The sequence below is a fragment of the Seriola lalandi genome, unplaced genomic scaffold (genome assembly GCF_002814215.2).
Source record: "Seriola lalandi dorsalis isolate HSWRI2012SDOR001 ecotype SW California unplaced genomic scaffold, Sedor1 jcf7180002054377, whole genome shotgun sequence".
Classification (NCBI taxonomy): domain Eukaryota; kingdom Metazoa; phylum Chordata; class Actinopteri; order Carangiformes; family Carangidae; genus Seriola; species Seriola lalandi.
In genome coordinates, this window is record NW_019524930.1 from 650,817 (window position 1) to 675,048 (window position 24,232).

The 24,232-nt window shown below is 39.7% G+C and overlaps 2 protein-coding genes across 4 annotated transcripts; one reads left to right on the forward strand and one right to left on the reverse strand.

Annotated features, from left to right (window-relative positions):
- Window positions 1-355: 355 nt before the first annotated feature.
- Window positions 356-2,884, reverse strand: myl12.2 (myosin, light chain 12, genome duplicate 2). The gene is made up of 4 exons (XM_023408956.2): window positions 2,767-2,884; window positions 1,513-1,719; window positions 1,111-1,272; window positions 356-830 (listed from the first exon to the last, which is right to left on the reverse strand). Exons 2-4 carry the CDS (start codon window positions 1,694-1,696, stop codon window positions 658-660), a joined length of 519 nt encoding a protein of 172 aa, XP_023264724.1. The 5' UTR covers window positions 1,697-1,719; window positions 2,767-2,884; the 3' UTR covers window positions 356-657.
- Window positions 2,885-3,789: 905 nt separating this feature from the next.
- On the forward strand, window positions 3,790-23,335 carry myom1a (myomesin 1a (skelemin)). 3 transcript variants are annotated; one of them, XM_023408953.2, is made up of 38 exons: window positions 3,790-3,919; window positions 5,216-5,470; window positions 8,024-8,164; window positions 8,316-8,499; window positions 8,623-8,780; window positions 8,886-8,978; window positions 9,133-9,221; window positions 9,504-9,548; window positions 10,502-10,663; window positions 10,786-10,947; window positions 11,520-11,661; window positions 12,147-12,346; window positions 12,434-12,490; window positions 12,718-12,842; window positions 13,466-13,649; window positions 13,918-14,092; window positions 14,764-14,885; window positions 15,983-16,179; window positions 16,352-16,478; window positions 16,935-17,119; window positions 17,270-17,384; window positions 17,642-17,798; window positions 17,914-18,020; window positions 18,421-18,465; window positions 18,688-18,824; window positions 18,972-19,116; window positions 19,386-19,445; window positions 19,547-19,614; window positions 19,728-19,853; window positions 20,546-20,623; window positions 20,895-20,982; window positions 21,069-21,107; window positions 21,335-21,440; window positions 21,723-21,886; window positions 22,015-22,051; window positions 22,296-22,318; window positions 22,745-22,800; window positions 22,951-23,335. In XM_023408953.2, the coding sequence occupies exons 2-38, from the start codon at window positions 5,271-5,273 to the stop codon at window positions 23,218-23,220; spliced, it is 4,569 nt and encodes a 1,522-aa protein (XP_023264721.1). In that variant the 5' UTR covers window positions 3,790-3,919; window positions 5,216-5,270; the 3' UTR covers window positions 23,221-23,335. The 3 variants fall into 3 exon arrangements, with proteins under 3 accessions (XP_023264721.1, XP_023264722.1, XP_023264723.1); XM_023408954.2 differs by lacking the exon at window positions 20,546-20,623; XM_023408955.2 differs by lacking the exon at window positions 5,216-5,470 and having other exon boundaries at window positions 3,791-3,919.
- Window positions 23,336-24,232: the final 897 nt, after the last annotated feature.

Sequence of the window (24,232 nt, forward strand, 5' to 3'; positions counted from 1 at the left end):
TTTAGGTGAGCTGCAGCCAAAGACCAAAACTACACAACACTGTCCACATACTTTTGGTCATATAGTGTATGTATTTATTATTCAATCTACATTAATAGTCAGCACCAAACCAGCACATTTTATTTAATCCAGTGAGTGATCCCGTGTGTGTCTTTGAAATGTGTGTGAACTGTGGAATTGTACTTGCTTTAAACCATCACTAAGGAGGAAACCACCTATTTTCCTTTGTTTTAAAAATAAAGACTTTTTGAAATAGGAACAGAGCATTGGTGATTCACCTCAGAACACAATTTCATCTCAAAACTTTAATTTCCTACAAAATACAAAGGATTCAGTGAAACCAAAGCAGTCACAATAACAGATCTTGTTTCAGTTTATTTCCAGCTTATCCATGGGGTCTTTACATACATCTTTACTAGCTTATACAGACCCTTAGTGGTGTTATCACAGATGTGCAAATGAGCTTTAAGAGTAGGGTTGAGGGGTTGGGGGGGGGGGGGCAGAGGTATGGTCCAAGAAGCAGCTTAAATGACCTTCAGTAGGCTACACCCGGTGACACTTCATCAAATGACATGATGTAACTGTTCTAACAAGTGGAAACCCATAAACAATACACAAGATGAACAGTATAAACCTCAGCCAGTGAAATCTCTGTCACTAATCGTCTTTATCCTTTGCACCGTGCTTTAAAATACGTGTGAATGCTACATAGTTGAAGTTGCCTTTCTTGTCAATCGGCGCCTCGCGGAAGAGCTCGTCCACTTCTTCATCTGTGAACCTGTCACCCATCGTGGTGAGCAGCTCCCGTAGGTACTCCTCCTGGATCATACCTGTAGGGGAAGACATGTAAATCCAATATAAGGCAAGTAGTAAGACAAAATGTCAGTTTGCTGGTTACAGTCTTTAAAGTATAAGGATTTGCTGTTCCACATCAGTGTAACTGCCACAAAACTTTCATTTATTTCTTTGATGTCACTTTGTGATGGGTATTTTTCAAATTTTTCTTTCAAACATGTAGTGATAGCACTTGTTCAGAGACATACAAGGTGCAGTGCACACTTGTAATGTATAGAAAACTTTACTTCTGTCTCGCGTAGCACTTAACCTCACCTGTGCCTTCCTCATCGAAGCAGGCAAAAGCGTTACGGATCACGTCCTCAGGATCTGTGCCGTTCAGCTTCTCTCCAAACATGGTCAGAAACATGGTAAAGTTGATTGGACCTGGCGCTTCATTCATCATGGCCTCCAGGTATTCATCTGTGGGGTTCTTACCTGGGAAAAGAACAGGTCAGGGAAATGAGGACAACATATACTGGCTCTCTCTTGAATGTCTTGCAATGAGGTAGTTGTAATAACAATTTGAAGAAACTGAATTTTTTGTACAGGTTTAATTTCAGCACATTTACAATATAAAATGTTTTCACTGGTATTGCCACCATTTTCTTTGTTAAAATGAACTGAACATTTTCCACATCACCATCTCAATGTGTGTAAATATATGGTTAAGTGTACCTAATGATGCCAGCATGTCATGAAGGTCTTCTTTATCAATAAAACCATCCCTGTTTTGGTCGATCATGTTGAAAGCCTCCTTGAACTCCTGGATCTGGGACTGATCAAACATAGCAAACACATTGGAGGTGGCGCGCTGAGGACGCTTCTTGGTGTTCTTCCCCTTGGCCCTTTTGCTCGACATGTTGGCAGCTGGTAGTTCCCCTCCTGTAGCACAAATGATATGAAGGCTGTGAACTAGAGCTTAACAATGTGATTTTAAAAAAAAAGTGCATCAAGTACATACTGATAACAATAAATGTTACAACACGAAATAATTTTATAATGTCTCCTCCTCATGCTGGTGTTTATGTTTGTCAGGATTAATTACAGCATGAAAAGTTTGAGATTCTGGAGGGGTTGACTGAACATCTGGTTGCATGTCAGTAGTTGTTGACTTTATTATATGAGATGAGAGTAAACTCAGTAAGTTGTTTGCAAAGTTAGCATTTCAGTTGGTTCAATTTGGCTTATTTTACAGCCCCAATTCCAATTGTCATAGGATTCACAGAGAAGATACCAAATAACAATATTAAGGTTGATTTTATCAACAAAATTTATGAAACACCAATTCCTAATTTGAGATATTTAAAAAAATAAAAAAAAAAAAAATCTATTTTGCTGAATAAAAGCAGCTCGCTCAGCTTTACAGTGTACATTAGATGTTTTTTAAAAAGAACACACACACACACACACATTTATTTAGTGTATTAAATGGGAGATTAAATTGATTTTTCCCCACCTAGACCACATCAGATCAGGTTTAGATCAAAAACCACTACGTTTAGACTTGTGAAATCTGGACTATATTGACCTACAAAGTCTAAAAACTTTAAAATATAGTTTCACATTTGTGAAACTTGGAAATCAGAAGCAAACTTCCGCGTCGTAAGGGAATTGTGTTGTAGCAGCATCACTCCATATTATGCTAGCGTTACCTTCCCACAATGAATAAAATACACGCAAATGACAATTAAAGAGTTATTAATGTGCCAAAATCGTTACCTACTATTGTGCTGTAACATATATCTGCTATCGTAAATAACGCGAACAAACCTTTTATTTATTAGCTAGCTATAGCCCAATGTTGACCTAAATAACTCACTGACCAGGCTAACTTCAGAGAGATAACCGAGATCAATTCACAGTTAAAATATAAACCTTTTATATCCTCAAATTAAGGGGGACAGGATAAATGAGAAATAAATCACCAACCTCAGAAAAATAAAGCCGTTGTTAGCCAAAGAGCTGAGCACACAGGTACAGGAGCATCCACAGGCTGATGATGAGGAACCATCAATGTTTTATTTCCTCTTCCCCAAACTGACCAATCAGAGCCGAGCTGGGAGATACCATCAGTCTGGAACATTCCATGTTTTCTACAGGTGTACTTTATGAAGATGTTTTTTTTCTTCTTTTTGTCAAGGAGGAGATTAATTATTTTAATAGTAACGCGTGAGAGTACTGGTAAAAGATGATACACAAATAAGCTTCATAAATACATAAATCTTGTTTTAACCTTTGTCCAAACCACAAACGCTGTAGTTGATATGTTCCATCGCCAGGTGGCAGCAATTAGCTACTTGACAAACGTGTGTAAATTGCTCAAAGCAGGAGTTTAGTTGCTTTTTTTGCGTGTGAATATCCAATTGACATACAAACGGCCCGCTTCTACTTAATTTTGCACTCTATGATGACTGCAGATTGGTCACTAACACGTAATTTGAGAAACTGAACTTTTTATGAAATTGATTTTTTTTTTGGTGTCTGTTTTGGCGTCAAATCTTAGTGCAGCCCTGCCATTAGGGTTGGCAGGAATACAGTTTGGAATACATATGTTAAGTTACAGTAAGTTTGTAATTTTTTCTGCTTATACAGGGCTGTAATGGCTCCAGTGGCTTTTGCCCGTCGTCTAAACTATAGCTGTTTATTTGAAGACTTTTTTTTTTTTTTTTAGAAGACTTTAACTAATTTCATCCCACGCTAAGTCACTGGGTTGCTGTGATTCTTCTTCCCTTTACTTCTACTAATTTACTGTACCTACTGCACACTAGAGATCCCCATGTTGCCCCTGCAGTACTGCACACAGCGGAGGGCCAAGCCTAGGAGAGGCTCCTCAGCTCGCCTGTTGGCCCTTCACATGGTCTCATGGTCTAAATTTAAAACTGTCGCAGCCTTAAAAGGTCCTGACGGTGTCTTGTGCATTCTGCCGAGTGGCAGCATTATTTTTGTTCTGTGGACTGCCGTCCTGTCCACTGCCCCTCACCCTGCTGCTTTGCCTGGACCCGGACTTGCTTTAGCTACTTTTGGAATAGCACACCCTTTCTCTTATTTTCAACAGTTGTGGATTGGTGGATTCCTACTTGTGGTGAGTGATATATATATATATATATATATATATATATATATATTTTTTTTTATTCATAACAATATCTCTAATAGAATTGTTATTGTAGTTTATGTCATTTGGTCATCTGAAACAGTAAGGCCGGAGGCCTACTTTCAGCAACTTTATTTTTTTTGAATAGTGTTTTTGTAATTCATGCATTTTTAATGTATTTTATAATAACAGGCTGTGCTCATTTTAGCTAGGTTGTAGGTTAGATTGCATGTGTTATTGCAGTGAAATTTTGTCTTCATTGAAAACGAACTAATCATTTCATTTAACATTTGCTTTTACGGTTTATGAGCTTCTCATTGTGCAGTCCAGTTTGCAGTTTATAGCTCCTGACAAGTAAATAGGCATACACTCCCTGCAGTGTGTGTTGCTCAATGACATAAGCATCAGAAAATACAGTTTTTAAGTCTGTTGTCATAAACTGCTGATCTTATAATAACCTTATTGATCTTTGGTCACATGGTGATGGGCCTATGCCCAATAGAGGCTGCTCATGTTTTCAAGCTGTCTAATTTGAGCAATAGCTACTAGACTGAAAGAGTTTTCATTAATTGGGGTTACAGTTTTGATAATCTATTAACTGCTCCTTAAACATGAATATCTCCCTGTTTTCTAAGACAATAAACTGGAAACTTTTTGGAATCTTGACAAAACAAGCTGTTTGAATATGTCAACAGCAGCTTTTGGATATTCTGATGGACATTTACATTATTTCCTGACATTTTGTATGTCAAATGAATAATCAAGAAAATAAAAAACAATTTAATTATTAAAGAGCACAATCATCTTTTGCAGTCTTAGTACCTGTTGAGTGTGTAATCGGCCAAAGCCTGCAAATTAAGAAATTCCCACACAAAACATTGGACCCTTTTTCTTGTGGATCCTCTCATCTCGTCATTGGACCACATCCCACCACATTTTGTTTCCCAGTTCATCACAAAACCTTTTATATTTCCATCTGTGTAGTTGATTATTATTTAAAAAAGACACAAAATAAATATGTAGGTTGTTGTAAAAAAAAAAATGATGCTGCCAGAGCTTATTTTCTACCTGCTTCTACTTTATTTAACACAGTAGAGTTAGATTTTAACCAGAGCTAACGCTTTAACTGCTGACACACAGTAAAAATCATAACACCATCTTAACTTTTTTAAGAAAAATTCTTGCTGGTTACCTTTCATAAAACCTAACCTAACACTTCCTACTCTAAGCTAACCCCCAATTCAGAAATCAATCTTTAATAATAACAATGAGATTGATTTACAGAGCTGTAAAAGTAAAGGACAGGCTGACATTATAAGTTGGCGCAGTGGCCCTCAGGATGTCAGAATCATTACAAGTGACGCTGAAGCAACAGCAGCAGCAGCATCAGCATCACCATCATCATCATCATCACCATCATCATGAAAAGCATCAACATCAGGAGAAGCAGCAGCATCACTATGAGAGCAGCTATTACCTGAGCAGCAAGTCATCTGTTAGCAAGCAGTCGTTCTCAAGTGCCAAGACTGCCAGCCATCGGTAAGAGGATGGGAGCGATGCAGACGCTGATGGTTGATATTTGAAAACTATAAAATTAAAATGAGGCTCTCTCGATGTAACTTGCCACTTTCATAACCTAGGAAGTGATGAGTGCGTCCTAGCAGACCTCTTTCAAATATTCAACACTTCAGTCTACTTTGGGTGTGGTTTGAAGTGTGTTCAGCAGTATAAGAAGAAAAAATTGCAGCTCCATTTTCTCGGAGAGCAGGTGTACTGTCTCTGCTGGCTGTTATCGACCCGTAGATGTTCATCTTTTCCTCTCCAAGCTGTTAATTTTACAAAACTCATTTCAACACGAAGGCTGAAAATAATAGAAAATCCAAGCTCTGAGCCCATGTAAGGTCTGAATGAGATCTGAGTGTCTGTGATGTCAAATTTTTAAGAAAGTTGAGTCTCAAGAAAGTGAAATCTCAGAGCGGTCAAACCTAGTCAAAGGTGAAGCCCTTGTTTTTGACTTAAGCCGAAATGTAGTCCAACCTCATGTCTACAGCTCTGGGGATATTGTAATATTGGTAAGTATTAGATTCACATAGCTATAGTGTCGTGCTTGTGTTTTCCAAAGTTAAATAGTATCTAGACCCTTTGCAGGAGTTTTTAAAATACAGAAACACAAAGCCCAATGAAAACAATAGTATAAAGACAATTACAAAGACAAAGCTGAAAAGCAAATCATTTAATCAGTATGCACAGTTTTGATCTTCAATGAATTGCCTATATTCCAACATTGCATAATTAAACATTTCTTTGGCATAGGGACCACTTATCATACAAAATAAGAAATTTTAAGACTTTAACTTCAACAATCTAGCATGCTGGTTGTCTGATAGAGGAAAGCTGTCAATCAAAAGAAGCCCAAAATCAATAGCTGCTAAGCCCAGCACCCCATGTATGATCCATTGGGTCAATGACACTTGTCAACATACAGTATAATATGGTTACTTCCTTTGTCCTTCAAGCTGCAGGGCTCAGTGTACATGTATGAGCCATGATAGTTTTCTAAACAGGGTCAAGGAAAGAATTTCAGCTGTAGTGAGTGGCTGCCAGATATATTCTTGGACAGCCGGGCTATTTCAGTAGGCAGGACATGAGACACTGCCACTAGGCAAACTGTAAAGACACTGTATGGAAGTCATGAATTTGTAATGGGTTGTGCACCAGCTTCCACGGATGTTTAATAGTTAATCATCCTGGTTCAGTATCCACGTCTGCCAGTCGAGTCAATTCGCCAGTACAATTCACCTGGTCCATTGGTAACAACTCTCACACCTTGTTTCTGCACTTATTCATTTCATAAAAAGTTGGAACTAAAGATTGACACATGAAGCTTCTCAGACTGTTAAGATTAAATGCTTTTATCAGCACTAAAACTTTTTAGACTTTTGACTTTCTGAACCAAAGACTTCCTTTCAACACACTTGGTGAGTCAGCAGTAGAAATAACTTCTTGGCACTGCGGAAATCTTTTGTGAGACTCTCTCCATCTGTCTGTCTCTGCCGTGCATTCAGTCCCTTCCACTGACTTGATCCCTTCTTGCCAGTTTGGAATAGAGTTTATCAAAGCCATGCTATGCCGCTACTCCTCCAGGCCAAATGGATAGACTGGGCAGACTTGAGAGAGATCATGAGTGAAAGCAGGGCTTTAAGATGAATCTTTCCACCCTGCTGCATATCCACCAGTTCCGGCTCCATTTATAAACCCAGCTGACAATGGGGAGGCCTGACAGGCTGATAGGTAAATGAGTCAGTGTAATATGGGTCAGGATCCTAGGAGGTGGACAGAAATACATCTTCTTTTTCTGAATAACTGGACTATAGCACATTCTGAATGTGTCCATGTAACCTGTTATTCAGAGTTTTAGGCAGCATAGTTCATGTTAAGAACTTTGTCATTATTTTTAGATTCTGTCTTTCATTGTATTTTTCTATTATTACAAATAATTGTGGTACATACATTTAGTTATCAGTTTATCACGTAGACCTAGCTAAAAATACAACAGTTAGCCAAGATTCAATGGATCGGCAAAATATTAAACTTCTTTAAAAGTTTCTGTAGTTTCAGTAACAAAAACTGAACACCATAACCTTCATGAAGATGGGATCTATTAAAACCAACAATGTGTTAGACTGTCCCGCAACACTTTCCTGCACAGCCTCAAGCCCATTTGTTCCTACTGAAGACATAACTCTTTTTCACAATGGCACAAATGTATTTTTTGATTTTATAAGGAAAGGCTCAGTAATTTTCTAAAAAAGCTTAGTTATTCGAGCAGAGTAAATTGTGCATTTGTTGGGGACTATTTTCAGTTGTGCATTAATACACATGTGGAACTGTAGTTAGTGTTTACAGCAGGTGTACATAGGATTGATAATAATGAAGGAACATGCCACTTGATGCAAAACTGGGATCTGTTGGTCATATTGGATTGAATGTGTAAGTAAAATAGAGTCTAGCATCAACTGTAACTGGAAATGACATTTGATGTTTTAATTTGTAGTATGTGTGTGACTGTGATTGTTGTCTGTGACCTTTAAGCCTGCAGACCTCTGTGACGACAGAGAAGGGGCAGGAGGTGGTTAAACTGAGCCCACTACCCAAGAGAGCCAAACGCACCTACCTGGCAATGGACACGGACAAAGAAGTTATCGGCTATGTTATTCCTGTATTTAGAGCCAAGTGAGTGAAGAAAATGCCAAACATTCTGAGAATAATCAGTGATAATGAAAGAACATCACCATTAATTCATTTTTGGTTGCAGTTACTGATACCGAACATGTTTCTAAGATGTTTCTCTTCTAAGCTGTTTCTGCTTCTAATTTTGTTGTAGTCATGATGTGGTTCGGGGTCTGATGGAGGCCCAGGAGGAGGTTACAGAGGAGGGAATTAACTATGTGGCCATGAGGAACCTGTTTGTGAGGGAGGCCAGGGAGGCTCTGGACGTGAAAGTGGAGAAGAAAACCAGAACCAAGCATGTCAGGGAAACGGCTGAACGCCTGGAACTGAGCAAGACGGTAAATCCTTCAAATTCTTTAGATTGCTTGATTTGTAATGACAAGGTCAAATACTCTCATATGAATCCTACAGCCACTCTTGCACTAAATATCAGAATCTGGCTTCACTCTCATGCTCCATAGATGGACGAGTGGTCCGAGTTCCGTAAGAAAATGAACCCAGATAGCCTGACACACCCTTCAGAGTTCATCGTCAAGCCCCGTGGACAGACTGTCTGGGAGGGCAAGTCTGTGAAGCTGCACTGCACTGTGGCTGGGTGGCCCAAACCCAGGATTGCTTGGTAAGATACGTTCCAAGTTCACTGGTACCCCTTGTCACAAGATGCCAGTACAGACTCTGAGGACATCGCTAAAAATAAACCAGCCCTCTCTCTTCTGTCTTCAAGGTACAAAAACAATGTGCTCATTGATGCCAAGGCCCACTCTGAGAAGTACACAGCCGAGAGCAATTATAACATGCACTCCCTGGAGATCAAGAAGTAGGTAATCATTCAGCTCACACTGCATGAATTAATGGGATGTGCCCAAAATGCACAATACCCCAAAGTGAATGTGTTATGTTGACAATAATAAAGAATGTTAAATGCAAATGAGATGCCAGAAATTCATCGTGTGTGTGTATTTTATTTTCAGCTGTAGTTTCCTCGACACTGCTCAGTATCGTGTTTCTGCCCTCAATGTGAAAGGAGAAGCTTCCTCTGTGGCTACAATTGTTGTCAAAAGTAGGTAACTATTTTTGTTGCAGGTAATTGTTGCCTCCCTCTCTGTAGCAGCTCCTGTTCCTTCAGTAAGAGGTCACAGTTTAAAATAACATGGTCCAGTTGTGTCTAGTGGAGGACTTTGCAAGAAGCAGATGGCAATCCTAAAGCTCCTGCTGTGCGTGTGTGTATGTGTGTGTGTGTGTGTGTGTGTGTGTGTGTGTGTGAGAGAGAGAGAGAGAGAGTGATAGCAAACTGTCTTGTTACTATTGTAACAAGGTTACTGACTGATATTTCTTTCCTCAGGGTTCCAGGAAGACGAGGAAGCAGGCCCACTTGATCCTAAACCACGTGAGTCCGTTTTCATTTTCTTACATTTTTATAGTAAAACTAGAACTGAGTCCAGAGAGCGCAGACCTCCGACAATGCCAGTGTCAAACAACATACACCAGACTTCCGTGAAAGAAAAATCTAATTCATAGTAAATGGTACGGATCTGCTCCAAAATTGAATGGGTTCTTCCCGGCCTATGCTCCATCCCTTAAACATACTTGTGAAAACACAACAAAGTAAGAAGGTCACTTTATGTGTAGAGCACATTTTAAATTTCACTTACACAGGGTAATTAAAAGTGCTCTACAAGTGCTCTCTATAAAATGTTTTAGAATAACAATAGAAAGAAATACTATGTGTGAAAAAGGAGCTGACCTTGACCCCCAACTGCTGTTTCAGTCTCACCACTCTCATCAGCATCGTTTTCAGACCCAGCCAGCAGCTGTCTTCAGTGATGAAGCTCTCATAAACACACCATATGCTACCTGCCTCGCAGCAAACAGACACTTAGCAGCAAGCTGGTGAACATAGTGGAACATTTAGCAGCTAGAGAGACACATTTCACTCATGAGCTGAGAGCAAAAACAGAGTTAAAGAGTGACGCCTGTCTGCTGGTTAATATAAATGGACAGTTTGTCAGCTTGACATGATTGATTACATTACATTCATTTGGCAGACGCTTTTGTCCAAAGTGATTTACAATAAGTGCATTCAAACTTTGTCGGTGCAAGAGCTAGATATCATCCAGAATTGGGAGTTTATCCATTTTAACCAAATAACTACAGACATGTTCAGTGATGCAGTTTTTTTTAAACAAGACATAAGTAAGTCTTTTAAGTAAGTCTTAAAAGGTGGGTTTTTAGCCATGACTACTTTGTTTAGCAGTGACTCTGTTGACCCGACTTCATAAGGTCATAACTGCCTTTAATAGCAATGTTTTTATTTTTTGCATTTTTCTTTCATCTCTGCAGATGGTTTCTGCCTTGAGCATGGTGTTACTTTTAAGACCACCATCATTGACAAATTCGAAGTGGCCTTTGGCCACGAGGGCGAGACATTGAGTGTGGGCTGCACTGTCATCGTTTATCCAACAGTGAAGAAATACCAGCCTGAAGTCGTGTGGTACAGAAACTGTAAGTAGATGAATAAACTGCAAATACTGCCTTATTTTCATTCATAAGTACTTTAATCTGATAAATATGAATCCACTGTGTGTTGCCAATCACGTCTCCTTTGTTTTGACTTCTCCTATCAGCTGTGCCCCTGAAGCCCTCTAAATGGGTCCACACCCACTGGTCTGGGGAACGTGCCACACTCACTCTTGTCCACCTCAACAAGGAAGATGAGGGAATGTACACCCTGCGTGTCAACACCAAATCTGGCTTTGACACATACTCTGCTTATGTGTTTGTCAAAGGTAAAGTACCCGATGGACATGTCACCTGCAGCTGTTAATTTCATTGCAAATAGAGCGACCCTTGAAATGTAGCTTGTTAGTTTTGTATTACATTTAAAATTGAATTAATATACTAAGCTGCTGCTGAATTGTACAGTTTAGATCAACAGCAAAGCAACATATATCAAATCATCACACATACAAATATGGTACCGTTCATTCTGCTGTGTCTTTAAGTGACATAACGCTCTTTCTGAGGTGTTTGGTTTCCTCTGAGGAATGTTACTTCTATATCAGCCTGCATGTCAGAAAATTCCCTACAGAGTTTTTTCTGCTTGCACTAAAAATCAGTAGGTTTATGCATAAGAGGGAATTTTCAGAATCCCCTTTCATGTTACCAACATAGAAACTAATCTATCATAGTGAGCTACAGTGCTGCCACACATACTGTACTGCAAAAGGCATAAGTAGGTCAGAAAATGGAAACTGAGTATGTAATGAAGATCAGCCTGATTTAGAAACAGCACTTCTCACTAGTATGTGTGTGTGTATGTGCGCTCTTGGATATGTGTGTGTGTGCCTTGCTATGCCAGATGCCGATGTGGAGGTGGAGGGGGTTCCCGTGGCCCCCCTGGATGTGTGCTGTCATGATGCAAACAAGGACTATGTGGTGGTGACCTGGAAGCAGCCAGCGGTGGAGGGCAGCAGCCATATCCTGGGATACTACATTGACAGGTTGGTCAGCTCACTCTCTCATGGTTTTACAATATTTTATCCATGTTTTACATAAAAGCAGGAAGTTATGATTCAGTTTCACCAACTTACTTAGGTTATAACAGTGTTCTGTATACAGGATATACAAGAATACTGGTCCTACTTTTGGTGTTTATATGTTGAAAAACTTGCAGTGAATGCACATGGCTCTCACCCAATTCCTCCTGGATTTCTGTCAAACTGGCATCTTGACAGATAGATGTTACCTTACCACCACCTACATGGATCCCTATCTGCCTACTGTAACTGTCAATCAGTCATTCGGTTACTGTGTGGGTCGATCAGATGAATGATGAGCAGTTAATTTCTGCAGCAACCACTGCACATATCAATCAAGCCCTAATGAGACAGAGGGTTCCTAAAATCAGCATATAAGAAACTATTATGCAGTGGAAATATGCTTTCCTGATAATCAAAGTGCACCTGTATGTGTTTTGTGTTGGCAGGTGCGAGGTGGGTACCCATCACTGGGCTCAGTGTAATGATACCCCAGTGAAGTATGCCCGCTTCCCTGTCACAGGGCTGGTGGAGGGCCGTTCATACATCTTTAGGGTGCGGGCCTTGAACAAATTAGGAGTCAGCCGTCCATCCCGCGTCTCTGCGGCCGTGGTTGCCATGGATCCCTCTGACAGAGCTCGCCACAGAGGTAAGAGACACACCAGAGGGCTGCTGACATGCTGCAACCAAGCCAACAACTGCATTTTAACTTAATTCTTTTATTTTTTCTCAACAGCTGGCCCCTCAGCTCCGTGGACTGGGATGATCAAGTTTACAGAGGAGGACTCCACTGGTGAGACAACAACCACCTGCTTGTGTTGACAGAACATTAAACACTTTTTATAGGAGAAGTCTGACATGTTCCCTTGGGAAACAAAGGGTTTTGTAGAAAAACATGATTACGTTCCTCAAACTAAGTATTGAAATTTTTCAAATGATGTTCAGCTCTTGTACCAACTTAAGGTCACCTGGTCAAAGTGACTTCCTCCAAGTAACACAATGGTCCTCTTGCCTCTGCAGTGGGTGTTGTCCCTGGAGAACCGTCTGATGTTGTGGTTACTGAGGCAACCAAGAGCTATGTGGTGCTTGCCTGGAAGCCCCCAGTCCAGAGGGGTCATGAAGGAGTCATGTATTATATTGAAAAGGTGAGGAGAAATAGATTACTGTCTCTTGCAACCTGCTTTGAAATTATTTTGGAATATAGAAATACATTAGTTAAAAAAGTTATAAAAAGTGAATTCCTTAGTTTTGATGTAAACTAAACCCACTGTTTAATTAGAAATCAAACACACTTGAAACTTCCTAAATGGTCATTTATTTAGCAAAACAATATCTAAAAAGCATATGCTACATTCTACAACACTACTGTTTAAGATATCACACGTTTTCTATTATCTAGCATAACTTTTAATAATCACTTTATATAATATATAAACACTTTTGTAAGCGCTGGTGTTTTTTAATGAATTTTGCTAATCCTAATTTTTCTTACCTTTGTAAAATATTCAGATGAAACAAGGGAGAAGAAAAGGTTGTTATTTATTATAAGGGGACATAGGTCAAATAGGTTTGTAACCCCAACTCTAAGTCATGACCTCTTGTGGCTTGTTGTTTTATTGTATAATTACTGATATGTGAAGACTAGCATATGAAGACAACCATCGTACCTTACATATTCAGTGTGTTTGAAATTGGCATATATCATTGACTGCTGTCATGTTATCTTCTGTCTCTCTAACTTGTCACTGACTCTCTGTCAACCAATCAGTGTATTTCAGGAACAGATACCTGGCAGAGGGTGAACACTGGTATGCCAGTCAAATCTCCCCGCTTTGCTCTGTTTGACCTGGCAGAGGGTAAATCCTACAGCTTCCGTGTGCGCTGCTGCAACTCTGCTGGCGTGGGCGAGCACTCTGAATCCACTGGAGAAATCACTGTCGGAGATAAACTAGGTGAGCCAGCAAGTCTTTCGTTTGTATTATGTATAGGTGTTATGGTTTATCAGAACATAAAATACAATATATTTTAGGACTTAAAATCTATATCACAATGTCAACATTTCAGTCTAGCCTTTTTTTTTTCCTCTGTGAGTTTAACTGCTGGACCTTTCTACGTAACAGTATGTTCTGTCTAATCCCAATCCCTGCTCAATGTAATAAATCCAATGTTCTTTCTTTCTTTCTTTCTTTCTTTCTTTCTTTCAACCCACATTCTTCACAGACCTGCCCTCCACTCCGGGCAACCCAGTGGCCATCAGGAATACCAACACCTCAGTGGTGGTCTTATGGGCGGCCTCAAAGGAGGTCAAACACCTGGTTGGCTACTATATTGAATGTAGTGTTGTAGGAACTGACATCTGGATGCCTTGCAACAACAAACCTGTCAAGCAGACCAGGTTGGCAGTTTTGCTATTAAAGACACAGTTCAAGTATTCTCTCACAATTTACTTAGGCTTGTCAGCAAATTATGATTCTGTCTCTGTTGGTGATAATTATATTAAGGTTTTTTTGTGTTCAAACTGGCAAAGCAAAGATGGAACAGGCTACAGGTCACTAGAATACATGTCATTTTATTTTACTTACTATTACCAAGTATGTAGCTAGGGGATAAGACCACAAGTGTATCATATACTGTATGTATTGAGCAATGTGTGTGTTTCATTGCTCATGAAGGAATCTTTTCATTTGAAAGAGAAAGAGTGTGTTACTTTTTTATATTTCAGAAATTGATTAGTCTTGCTTTTAAATTAGGAAGGTTTGTAAGGCTGATTAGCTATGCTACTATGATTATCAATTTTCAAAGTAAACAGCAAGAATGCTTGCATTACTGCTTCATAAATTAAGTTAACTCTTTTCCCCGGGCTTTAGTATAACCTACATGGCTCCATCCACAGAAGTTTATAAGATAATTTCTTCTTCCAGAGCAGCAAAACCACCAGGTGTCCTTTATATTAATATAGGTCCAATCTTTTGGGTGGTACTAGCTCTTTATCTTACTGTTAATAAAATCAAACTGAGTGAAATGAAATATGAGACTCTTAACATTTTTTCTATTTTCTGTGTTTAGGTTCGTGTGCCATGGCCTGACCACCGGGGCGAACTACGTGTTCAGAGTGAAGGCAGTTAACGCTGCTGGATACAGCCACAGCTCCTCCGATTCTGATGCAGTGGTTGTTCAGGCTGCCATCTGTGAGTGTCTTCATCATATCTCATCTCCATTATTCACTTTGCCTGTAGCATTCAAGCCATCCTCTCTCTCAGTGTTCCATCCTCCCTGCTATTTTTAAACATTTATTTGTCCCGGGAACGATTGCTGAGAGTGCACACTCGTATTTTTTTTCACAAAGACCTGCTTTAAATTCATATAGTCACACACACGGCCTGCAGGCTTCTTCTCTTTGCCACTGAGCCATGAGATCCTCTTAACTCATTTTTGTTCATGAATCTTGTTAACTTTCATTACTTCTTTCCCTTTTCATAATCAAAAACATTTAATCGTTAATCTCAGTTACTTTATATTTTTTCTCAAAGATTTTGTTCTGCCCAAATATCTCCTCTTTTACTGTTAAATTCCTATATATCTTGAATTTCATTCATATAAGTTGCACATGTTTGTATGTGACTGCCTGTGGGTATATTTGCATGTGCTTGCCTGACTCATCACTAACGACAGATTTTGTCATTTTGCCTATTTTTTCATTCATTAGTGACATTTTTAAATAACAAATTAGATCAGGTTTTACAATGCTTTTCCTTTGTGTAGTTTTTGAGCTATTGTGTAGCTATTGATTACTGTATAAATTTGATTTTGCTTGAGTTTTGCTTTGCTGTTTGATAACTCTTCAGGGGTGCCTCTTGGTGCATGGCCAAGGTGAAGGCTAAAACACTGTGTTCTTAAAAGGCATGAACCTAATGAGAGTCTCGTCTGGCTTCGGAGACTCTCTTAGCATCAAAGTTACCCTGCTTCTGGCCTTGAGCGTAAGTACATTATTCATTACAATGACCTTAAAAAAAGTGTGTTGCTTGTGTGTGCAAAGCATGTAGCATGTTCAGCTGTAGAACTTGTAATTACTATGATGTCTTAACAATAATAACCACTAAGATCTGTGTAATATTTGGTATGTACATCTCTATGAGATTATGTATAGGACAGAATTTTTCTTTAAAGGAAATGTAAGTAATCTCAAATTGATCTTATGTGAAGCACGTCTTTTTCCACACTTTTTCTCCTATTATAAATGCTGACCAGCTTATCTACTCTACTACTCTCTATCTACTATTTGAAGCCGTCCCAGGAAAGCCCAAAAATGTGACCTTGCTGGAGGCTGTCAAGGACTACATGGTGCTGGGATGGACCGAGTCTGCTAACAATGGAGGTGCTGATATCAGGGGTTACTTTGTGGACTACAGGACCGTGAAGGGAGACGTTGTTGGGAAATGGCATGAAATGAACCACCAGGCACTGACTACAACCTCCTATAAAGTAAGTTCATTCAAAAGCACAATATACCAAATTTATGATCAAACTGTTTTGGCCTTTTTTGTGAATGGAGAAGTTATTACATGATTCAACACACATGAAAATGCGTACTTGGTAATTATTATAATTGAACTGTTTTAATCATTTCTCATTATCTGTATTCACCTTTCTTTAGGCTGAGAACCTGAAGGAGAACGTCTTCTACCAGTTCCAGGTGCGTGCTATGAACATGGCAGGTGTGAGCAAAGCCTCTCTTCCCAGTGCATCTCTGGAGTGCAAGGAATGGACCCTTACTGTGCCAGGTAAAGGACAACTTTAGACGGACAATAAATTCACATTCAAGTCAAGATTAATTCCAAGTACATTATCACATGAAAGTGTCTCAACTTGCTTTACATAAGGCAATGAATGCAGCCGAAGTGCTAACACACAGTACAACTGATAAAGAAGAAGATAAGTGCATGGTGAAAAACAGGGTAAATGCACAGAAAGTTGTTTTGGCGGCATCAATGACTATCACATCCAAGCACATACTAACATGCAGAACAACAATAACAGAGAAAATGTCTCTTGTGCTATAGATAAACGTTTTTCCGTTCATGAAAAATAGTTGAGAAAATAATGCAACTTGCCATAAATTCCAATCAAGAAATTTGCTATAATTTACTGTATCTAAGCAACACAGAGGCATATCCAGTGATTCTTCAGAACCCCATTGAAGCACTTACTGAATTCCCCTCTCTTGTTTCTCCTCCAAGGTGTTCCTGTTGGTCTCCATGTGCTGGAGGTTCGTGACACCTCCGTCGTGGTCCTGTGGGAGCCACCTGCATTTGACGGCCGCTCTCCTGTCAATGGATACTATCTGGATGTCAAGGTGGCCTCTGCTGGAGGAGGGGCCTGGAAAGCTGTCCATGAGAAGGCCAACAGGATGAAATACATGAAGGTGAGGAAGATGAATATGGTGTATTGTAATTTGTGTTTTGTGCAGCATATACTTCCTCCATACGTCTTCATGTGAAATACGCACCTGAACTATTGAATAAAGTGTAGATTTGAACTGTCTCTCCCTCTGACTCCTCGTGTATCCTTTAAGGTGACTGGGCTGAAGCCTGGTACATCCTACGTCTTCCGTGTGCGAGCTCAAAATCTTGCCGGAGTTGGAAAGACCTCAGCAGTCTTAGGTCCAGTCCTGGCCCAGACTCGCCCTGGTAAGTGTGATTGTTATGTAACTCACACATTCAGTGTCATAGTGTTCCTACGCATGTCCATAAAGTCTGGAAAAGTAGGGGAAATGACTTTTTTCATTACTGATACATGACTTAACTTTTTATATAGCTGTAAACTGACTGTGGTATCTTATATTTTATTATCTATTACTGTAATGACTTAAATCATGAGTTTAATAACTGAAATGTGTAATCTGCCAGTGATGCACACACACATTTACCATTTACTCTCCCTTCAGGCACCAAAGAGATTTATGTGGATGTCGATGATGATGGTATCATCTCTATGATCTTCGAATGCTCTGAGATGAATGAAGGCTCAGAGTTTGTTTGGTCCAAGAATTACAAGACCATAACAGACACCTCCCGCCTGACTGTTGTCAGTGAAAAGGGCAAGTAAGTATCGTACGTGTTCCCACATTGTCATGCAACTCCCTGGGACACAAATGATTCACCTCTTCTGATTCCTCTTTCCTCACACCCTGTTGTCCCCATGTGTCCTTGTCTCCAGATCCAGAGCTATCTTCAACAGCCCCTCCCTGGAGGATCTGGGCACCTTCTCCTGTGTGGTCACCAACACTGACGGCATCTCTTCCAGCTACACACTCACAGAGGAGGGTGAGTCAGCCAACAGTCTTGGCATCTCTTCGTCTGTGCGCCTGAAACTTGATTCATTTGTTATTTGTCTGGATGACGTAAGTGCTGAAGGTTTGAGAGGGTTCCTTTCTGTTATTCTGTTTCAACAGCTGCATCAAATTGACCTCTGTTACACTTTGGGTATATGTGTGTTTGTCTTGAAAGTTATCTCTAATTATTCAGTGCTGTTTATCTGTCAGAGGAGCTGCAACATTTAAGGTTGTATGTGATATGTGGCCTTCTTGATTGCATTAATGATGAACTTTTCCAAAATACCGTCAAATAAGAAAAAAGCAGTAAAGCTAGTAGTTGGAGGAGTGATGCTAAAGTTGCTTACAGAGGTCATTGAGTTTACCATTTTGCTGCTCTTGTTATTTGACAGGTCTCATGCGTCTTCTGGACATCAGCCACGAGCACAAGTTCCCTGGTGAATATCCCACCACAGCACAGCTATTACTAACTTTTTTCACTCACCAATAATATGTATTTTATTTAGTATGAAATGCAGATGTTGTTCTGAATATAGTTTGGGTATGTTTGTCAAGGAGATTGTAGTTACCAAACCAGGGTGACCTCATGCACCATGTATATAGCTATACAGGAGAACAGTTGGTTCTGCAAGAGCTTTGAAAAATACGGTGCTCTCCAGTTATTCCCTTCAAGAATGAAATGGCCATGGAGTTGCTGGAGAAGGGTCGGGTGCGATTCTGGACTCAGGTGGAGAAATGGACTGCTGACTGCCAAGTGGAGTACGTGTTTAATGACGTCATCGTCACTGAGGGAAAGGTAGGAATCCTAGTCAAAGCTAGTTGGTTCTGTTTTTGTTATGTTGTCCCGTATTTCCACTTCCAATTTGGATCGTCTTTCAAACACGGATCTTAGCCTTACAGCTGATAGATGGATTGGTGTTTCTCTATGTTTTGTTTCCACCAGAAATACTCAATGAACTTCGACAAGTCCACCGGCATCATTGAAATGTTCATGGACTCTCTGGAGGTCACCGATGAGGGAACATTCACCTTTAACCTGGTGGATGGCAAAGCTAAGGGTACAACCAGTCTGGTGCTCATCGGAGATGGTAAGAGACCTCTATTGCAATTTTTTACCTCCATATTAATGCTGTACATACAGATTTGTCAGAATATTAATGTTAAATGTGAACAGAGTACTGCAGTTATAGTATGTGTCCATTGAGGGGCAGCAGAAGACAACCTTTTCTTCACTATCATGTCTTCTTTATTCTTGTCGCAGATGGCTTTCTGATGCACTATTCAGTTATTTAAAAAATGTATTGCAAGGAATTAGAATCTAGTGTTTAACCTCTACATTTTCTTTGCTGTTGTTCAGAATTCAGGGAGCTTCAAAAGAAATCAGAATTTGAGAGAGCAGAATGGGTCAGGAAACAAGGTAAGACATCTTTCTTCTGCGTTACATAAGTCTAACGCTAATTGCAGTAATTACACACACTAAGTGCATTTCCCTTATCATTTCCCATTGACTATCCATAGGTCCTCACTTTGTGGAGTACCTTGATTTCGCTGTTACTCCAGCATGTGATGTGCTGTTGAAATGCAAGGTAAGATGAGTAACTGTAAATATTTTTACTGGTGTAAACAATAATATATTTTTTTAAGTAGGAGCTTCACAAAAGTCAATTTATTATCATATCTCTGTCCATTCACTCCACAGATAGGAAATATCAAAGCAGAGACAGAGATCACCTGGTATAAGGACAGCATTGAGATTGCAGAGGATGATGAGGATGCTAAGAAAATCGAGAAAAAGGACGGCGATATGACCTTTAATATCGGAAAGGTCAGCCCATTAGACGGAGGCCATACTTTGTGAGGAGTCGTGAGCTTATGTTTTAAGAAGCAATGCTTCTGATGCAGCTATGCTTCCATCTCAGACGTAGACTAGATTCTGAACTGCCAACCATCCCTCTCTGACACACAGATTCATAAATGATGAAACATTTTTTAAAAATATTCACATCCCTGAGTCCTGCTGGAGTGCTGCTTGAGTCAGCACATCAGCATGCTGTCCTTGGGAATCAGATAGACGTACTGGATACAAGTGACTCTATTTTTAAAGCTTTTATGTTTAATTCTTATTTGGACTTATATTTTCACGTATATTTTGATACTACAGGTTTAGAGGTTTTTCAGCATTTATGACCATACAGTGTAAATGCAGTGTATGGTTTATCTGTGTGGTTAATTCATTCACTTCATTTCTAACTGTATTCAATTTAACTCCTCTGGCCAACTCACTGAAACACTTAAAAGCTGGAAAGCTCATCCTTTTTGTGTGGATATTAATCTGGTCCGTCAGTCAGTGCCAGTGAAGTTGTATTGATGTTTCAAGGTATCATTGAAACTGTATAACCATTACTCATAAAGAGAGGGTTGGTGTCATTGCATGAGCTCAGGAGAGGCTGTTGATCTGTTCATCGCCACTCCAGTCATTTGCACTTGCATTAACTGGCTTATCTGTCTAATTCACAGTGGATAATTAAGCAAGAGAAACGCAAAGAAGGAAAAAAGACACCTGCAGACGACGTTCCCCTGCCGCCAAGACCCAAAGTCTGGACATAATCTTTGCTGCCATAAGTTGACGCCTATAATTTCTCCATGTGTCCTCCTCGTCTTACCTTTTTCATGTTTTCCTTTTAACGCCTGCAGCATCCGGGGCGGGAGAAAAGCTTGCCTTTTCGGTTTAGTTGGTCTCTGTCTGGCTGTTCTACTGTCCTTCTGTCTGTCCCCAAGCATTATACTATATTCTCCTCTGTTTGAGGTAAAAGGGAATTCATTGCTGTGTCAAGGACACTGAAGTTGCTCTTACTTCAAACTCTAGATCTCCAAGAGCGATGCAGGCATTTACGAGGTCTTCCTGAAGGACGAAAGAGGCAAAGATAAGAGCACCTTCAATCTGACAGATGCAGGTAAAGTCTAATTTTCAATTAATGAAAAGTGAGAATCAATGCTGCAAGTCTTGCAAAAAAAGAGACATGTTTTAATTTTTCCCCAGGATACCAAGCTGTAATGAATGAGCTGTTCAGAGTTATCGGTGAGTCATCAAACTTCACACTTACTAAACAATAATGAAGGACCACACATAGAGCAGACACTAAAGAAACCACACAAAGAAGCAGAATGTGCCGACGCACAATATTTTTCCTCAGCATGAACTAATTACAGCTAGAAAATTAAATATTTTTTTTATTTCGTATCATTATTCTGTATGTGTTCCATGGGATGTAAATAAACGCCTGCTTTTTGTTCTTTTCCTCTTAGCCAACTCCTCCAGTGAAGTTAAAGTCCTCAGCACTGAGCACGGCATCGTCCTCTACTCCATGGTTACATATTACAATGATGAGCAGCGTGTTGGTTGGCTCCACAAGTATGTTAATACAGTTACAGTATTCTACATCCTTCCTCTGCCATACTCATGGCCCAACCCAACATGAATAGAAGCATTTTCAAATTTACATCCTGAATCTGTCGAGTGTCTATGACATGGATAACAAAAGTTACTACACTCAGTGAAATAGTTGAATAATATTGTACTTCAACAATCCAATTTGAATTCTGCTTTTCAGTGTACTTGATCATATCACTGTATACTTTTAGTTCTCAAAAGACCTGCAGTGCATGATCTCTGTGTTCTTCATTTCCACATCAGAGATGGTAAGATTGCCGCCTCAGAGAGAGTTAAGTCTGGAGTCACAGGAGAGCAGCTCTGGCTCAAGATCAATGAGCCCACTGAGAAGGACAAAGGCAAATACACCATGGACATCTTTGATGGCAAGGACGGTGTAAAGAGAGTCTTTGATCTGAGTGGCCAGGGTGAGTACAAGTTTTAAAGTTGAAAGATGAAAAATGTTAAAAGATGAAAGATTTGTGTCCCATTAACTTTTAGCTATTTTTCCATTTACGTAACTAAATAATAATAAGTTGATTTGTTTCCGATGCAGCATGGGAAGAGGCATTTGAAGAATTCCAAAGACTCAAGTAAGTAAACAAACTCATGTGACTCGACCTGTCTCTTGTGTAATTCTGTATTTCTGTCTGAAGAGGATGTTTACACAAATAAAAAAGTCATCACAAACTTAAAATAGACTCCATGTACTTTGCAAACCCTTTCATAAGCCCCCAAAATACATTTCCTGGCATTGTATAAGTGAGAAAACAAAAATGTCTTAAATCGTCTACCTACTGTCTTAAGATAACAATGTCTGTCTCCTTCCTTCCGTAGGGCGGCAGCGATTGCAGAGAGAAGTAAGTGATTATTTATTCTCTGGTTTCTCCCAAAAGACATCACACCATGAAATGATGTGATGATATACAGGCTACTGCAGTTTGAATAGAATTTTTATCTTTGGTTCAGTGGAAATTAAGACGCATGAGCCTGTTAGTCATAATATTAAAATGTCATTCATGAAAATGCCTTTACTGGAGATGAAATGTCTGCACCACTGAACTGGACAAAGGAAATTCTCAGTCAAAACTTATTTAAAACATAATTCATGCACAGAGTAGAGTTAATCATATTATAGTATGTTTTATGAAGGATGGGTCACTCACCAGGGAGAAAGTCAGTCAGGTGAATATTTTATGTTGTACACAGACAAAGGCTCCACAGGTTGACTGACTAACTGATGTCTGGTATTTGCTTCTTGGCTCAATCTTGTGTTTCTTGTTTAGATCGCGCTCGTGTTGTTGGAGGTTTACCAGATGTGGTTGCAATCCAAGAGGGCAAGGTAAATAATACATAAATACATTGTGTTAAGCTCTTTATCTCTCCTTCCACTTTCTTTTTCATTGTATCATTCCTTTCCTCTGAACTCTCTGAACTCTGCTTTGGAATTCAGTTTTGTATGAAACTCCTGCAATCCTCTTCTTCTCTTTAGTCCCTGAACCTGACCGGCAATGTCTGGGGTGAGCCTGTACCCGAGGTGTCCTGGACAAAGAACGAGAAGGAGCTGGTGTCTGACGACCGCTACAAACTCAAGTTTGAGCATGGAAAGTTTGCCAGCATCACAATTGCTGCCGTCACCACGGCTGACTCCGGCAAATACGCCCTTGTGGTCAAGAACAAGTACGGCACAGAAGCTGGCGAGTTCACCGTCAGCGTCTACAACCCAGAGGATGAGGAGATCAAGGAGGAGAAGAAAGACTAGAGGATGATCCAGTGTGATGAAATGAAAAAAAGATTAATGACTAGGCTATCTCCAAAGCATTTTACCCTGGCACATGCCGGTGCACTAAAGCAGTTTAAATAAATCATGAAAACAGCTGCTTTCTCCTGCGTCTTTCATGTGCTGGGCTAAAGAGCTTTGGGGCATTGCTTGTCAGGGAAGCAAACAATGAATAAGATACAGAGACGATAATTGTGTGCTTGTAGTTGCTTGACAATTCTTCTGTCACTTCTGGCCACTATCAGCAGTTAATTTAATGTACGGGCGATGGTTGACCTGTCATTAATCTTTGTTTGACAAACAGCATCAGCGCTGTGTTCTTATAATAATACAGTATAACATTTGAGTAACCTTCAAACCATGTCACCCTGAGGTTTATGTACTGTAAAAAAAAAAAAAAAAAAAAAAAAAGTAAATAAATAAAGGAAAAAATGGATGCAATGAAATTCTTAGCATTTGCTTGGTGTTGTGAGGCATTGGAAAAATGTCATTGGTTATGTCATACTTTCAAATGACTAGAGCTCTCTGTGTCTATTTATAAGCAGCTATTATGTTTAAATTCTACCTTGTGCATGTGTGTTATGTACCTCTGATGTGCAGTTTGCAAGTTACAAGTGTCAGTCATTACAACAGTTTGTTGCAGAGGTGGAGCAGGAAAACCCCGATGACATGTAGAGTGGTGTGAGTATGACAACACACACATGACAGTTGAAACTGGTTCATTTAAGGTGTTGCAAAGTAAAGACATAGTTGACATTCTATTGGAAGTGTTGCTGTAGAACTAGTCATGTGTGCGTTATAGAGTCGTGTGTATGCGTAAAATGTGTATGTGTAAAATGTGTGTGTGTGTTGGGGGGGGGGGGGGGGGGGTGTATGTCAAATATGATAGAAGGAAACCATGCACAAACTGCCCTGCAGGATTTGGTTTGAGGCTGTGTATCTAATGAACAAGTTAAACGTAAGTCTGTATTCTCTTGAAGGCAGAGCTCTTCAC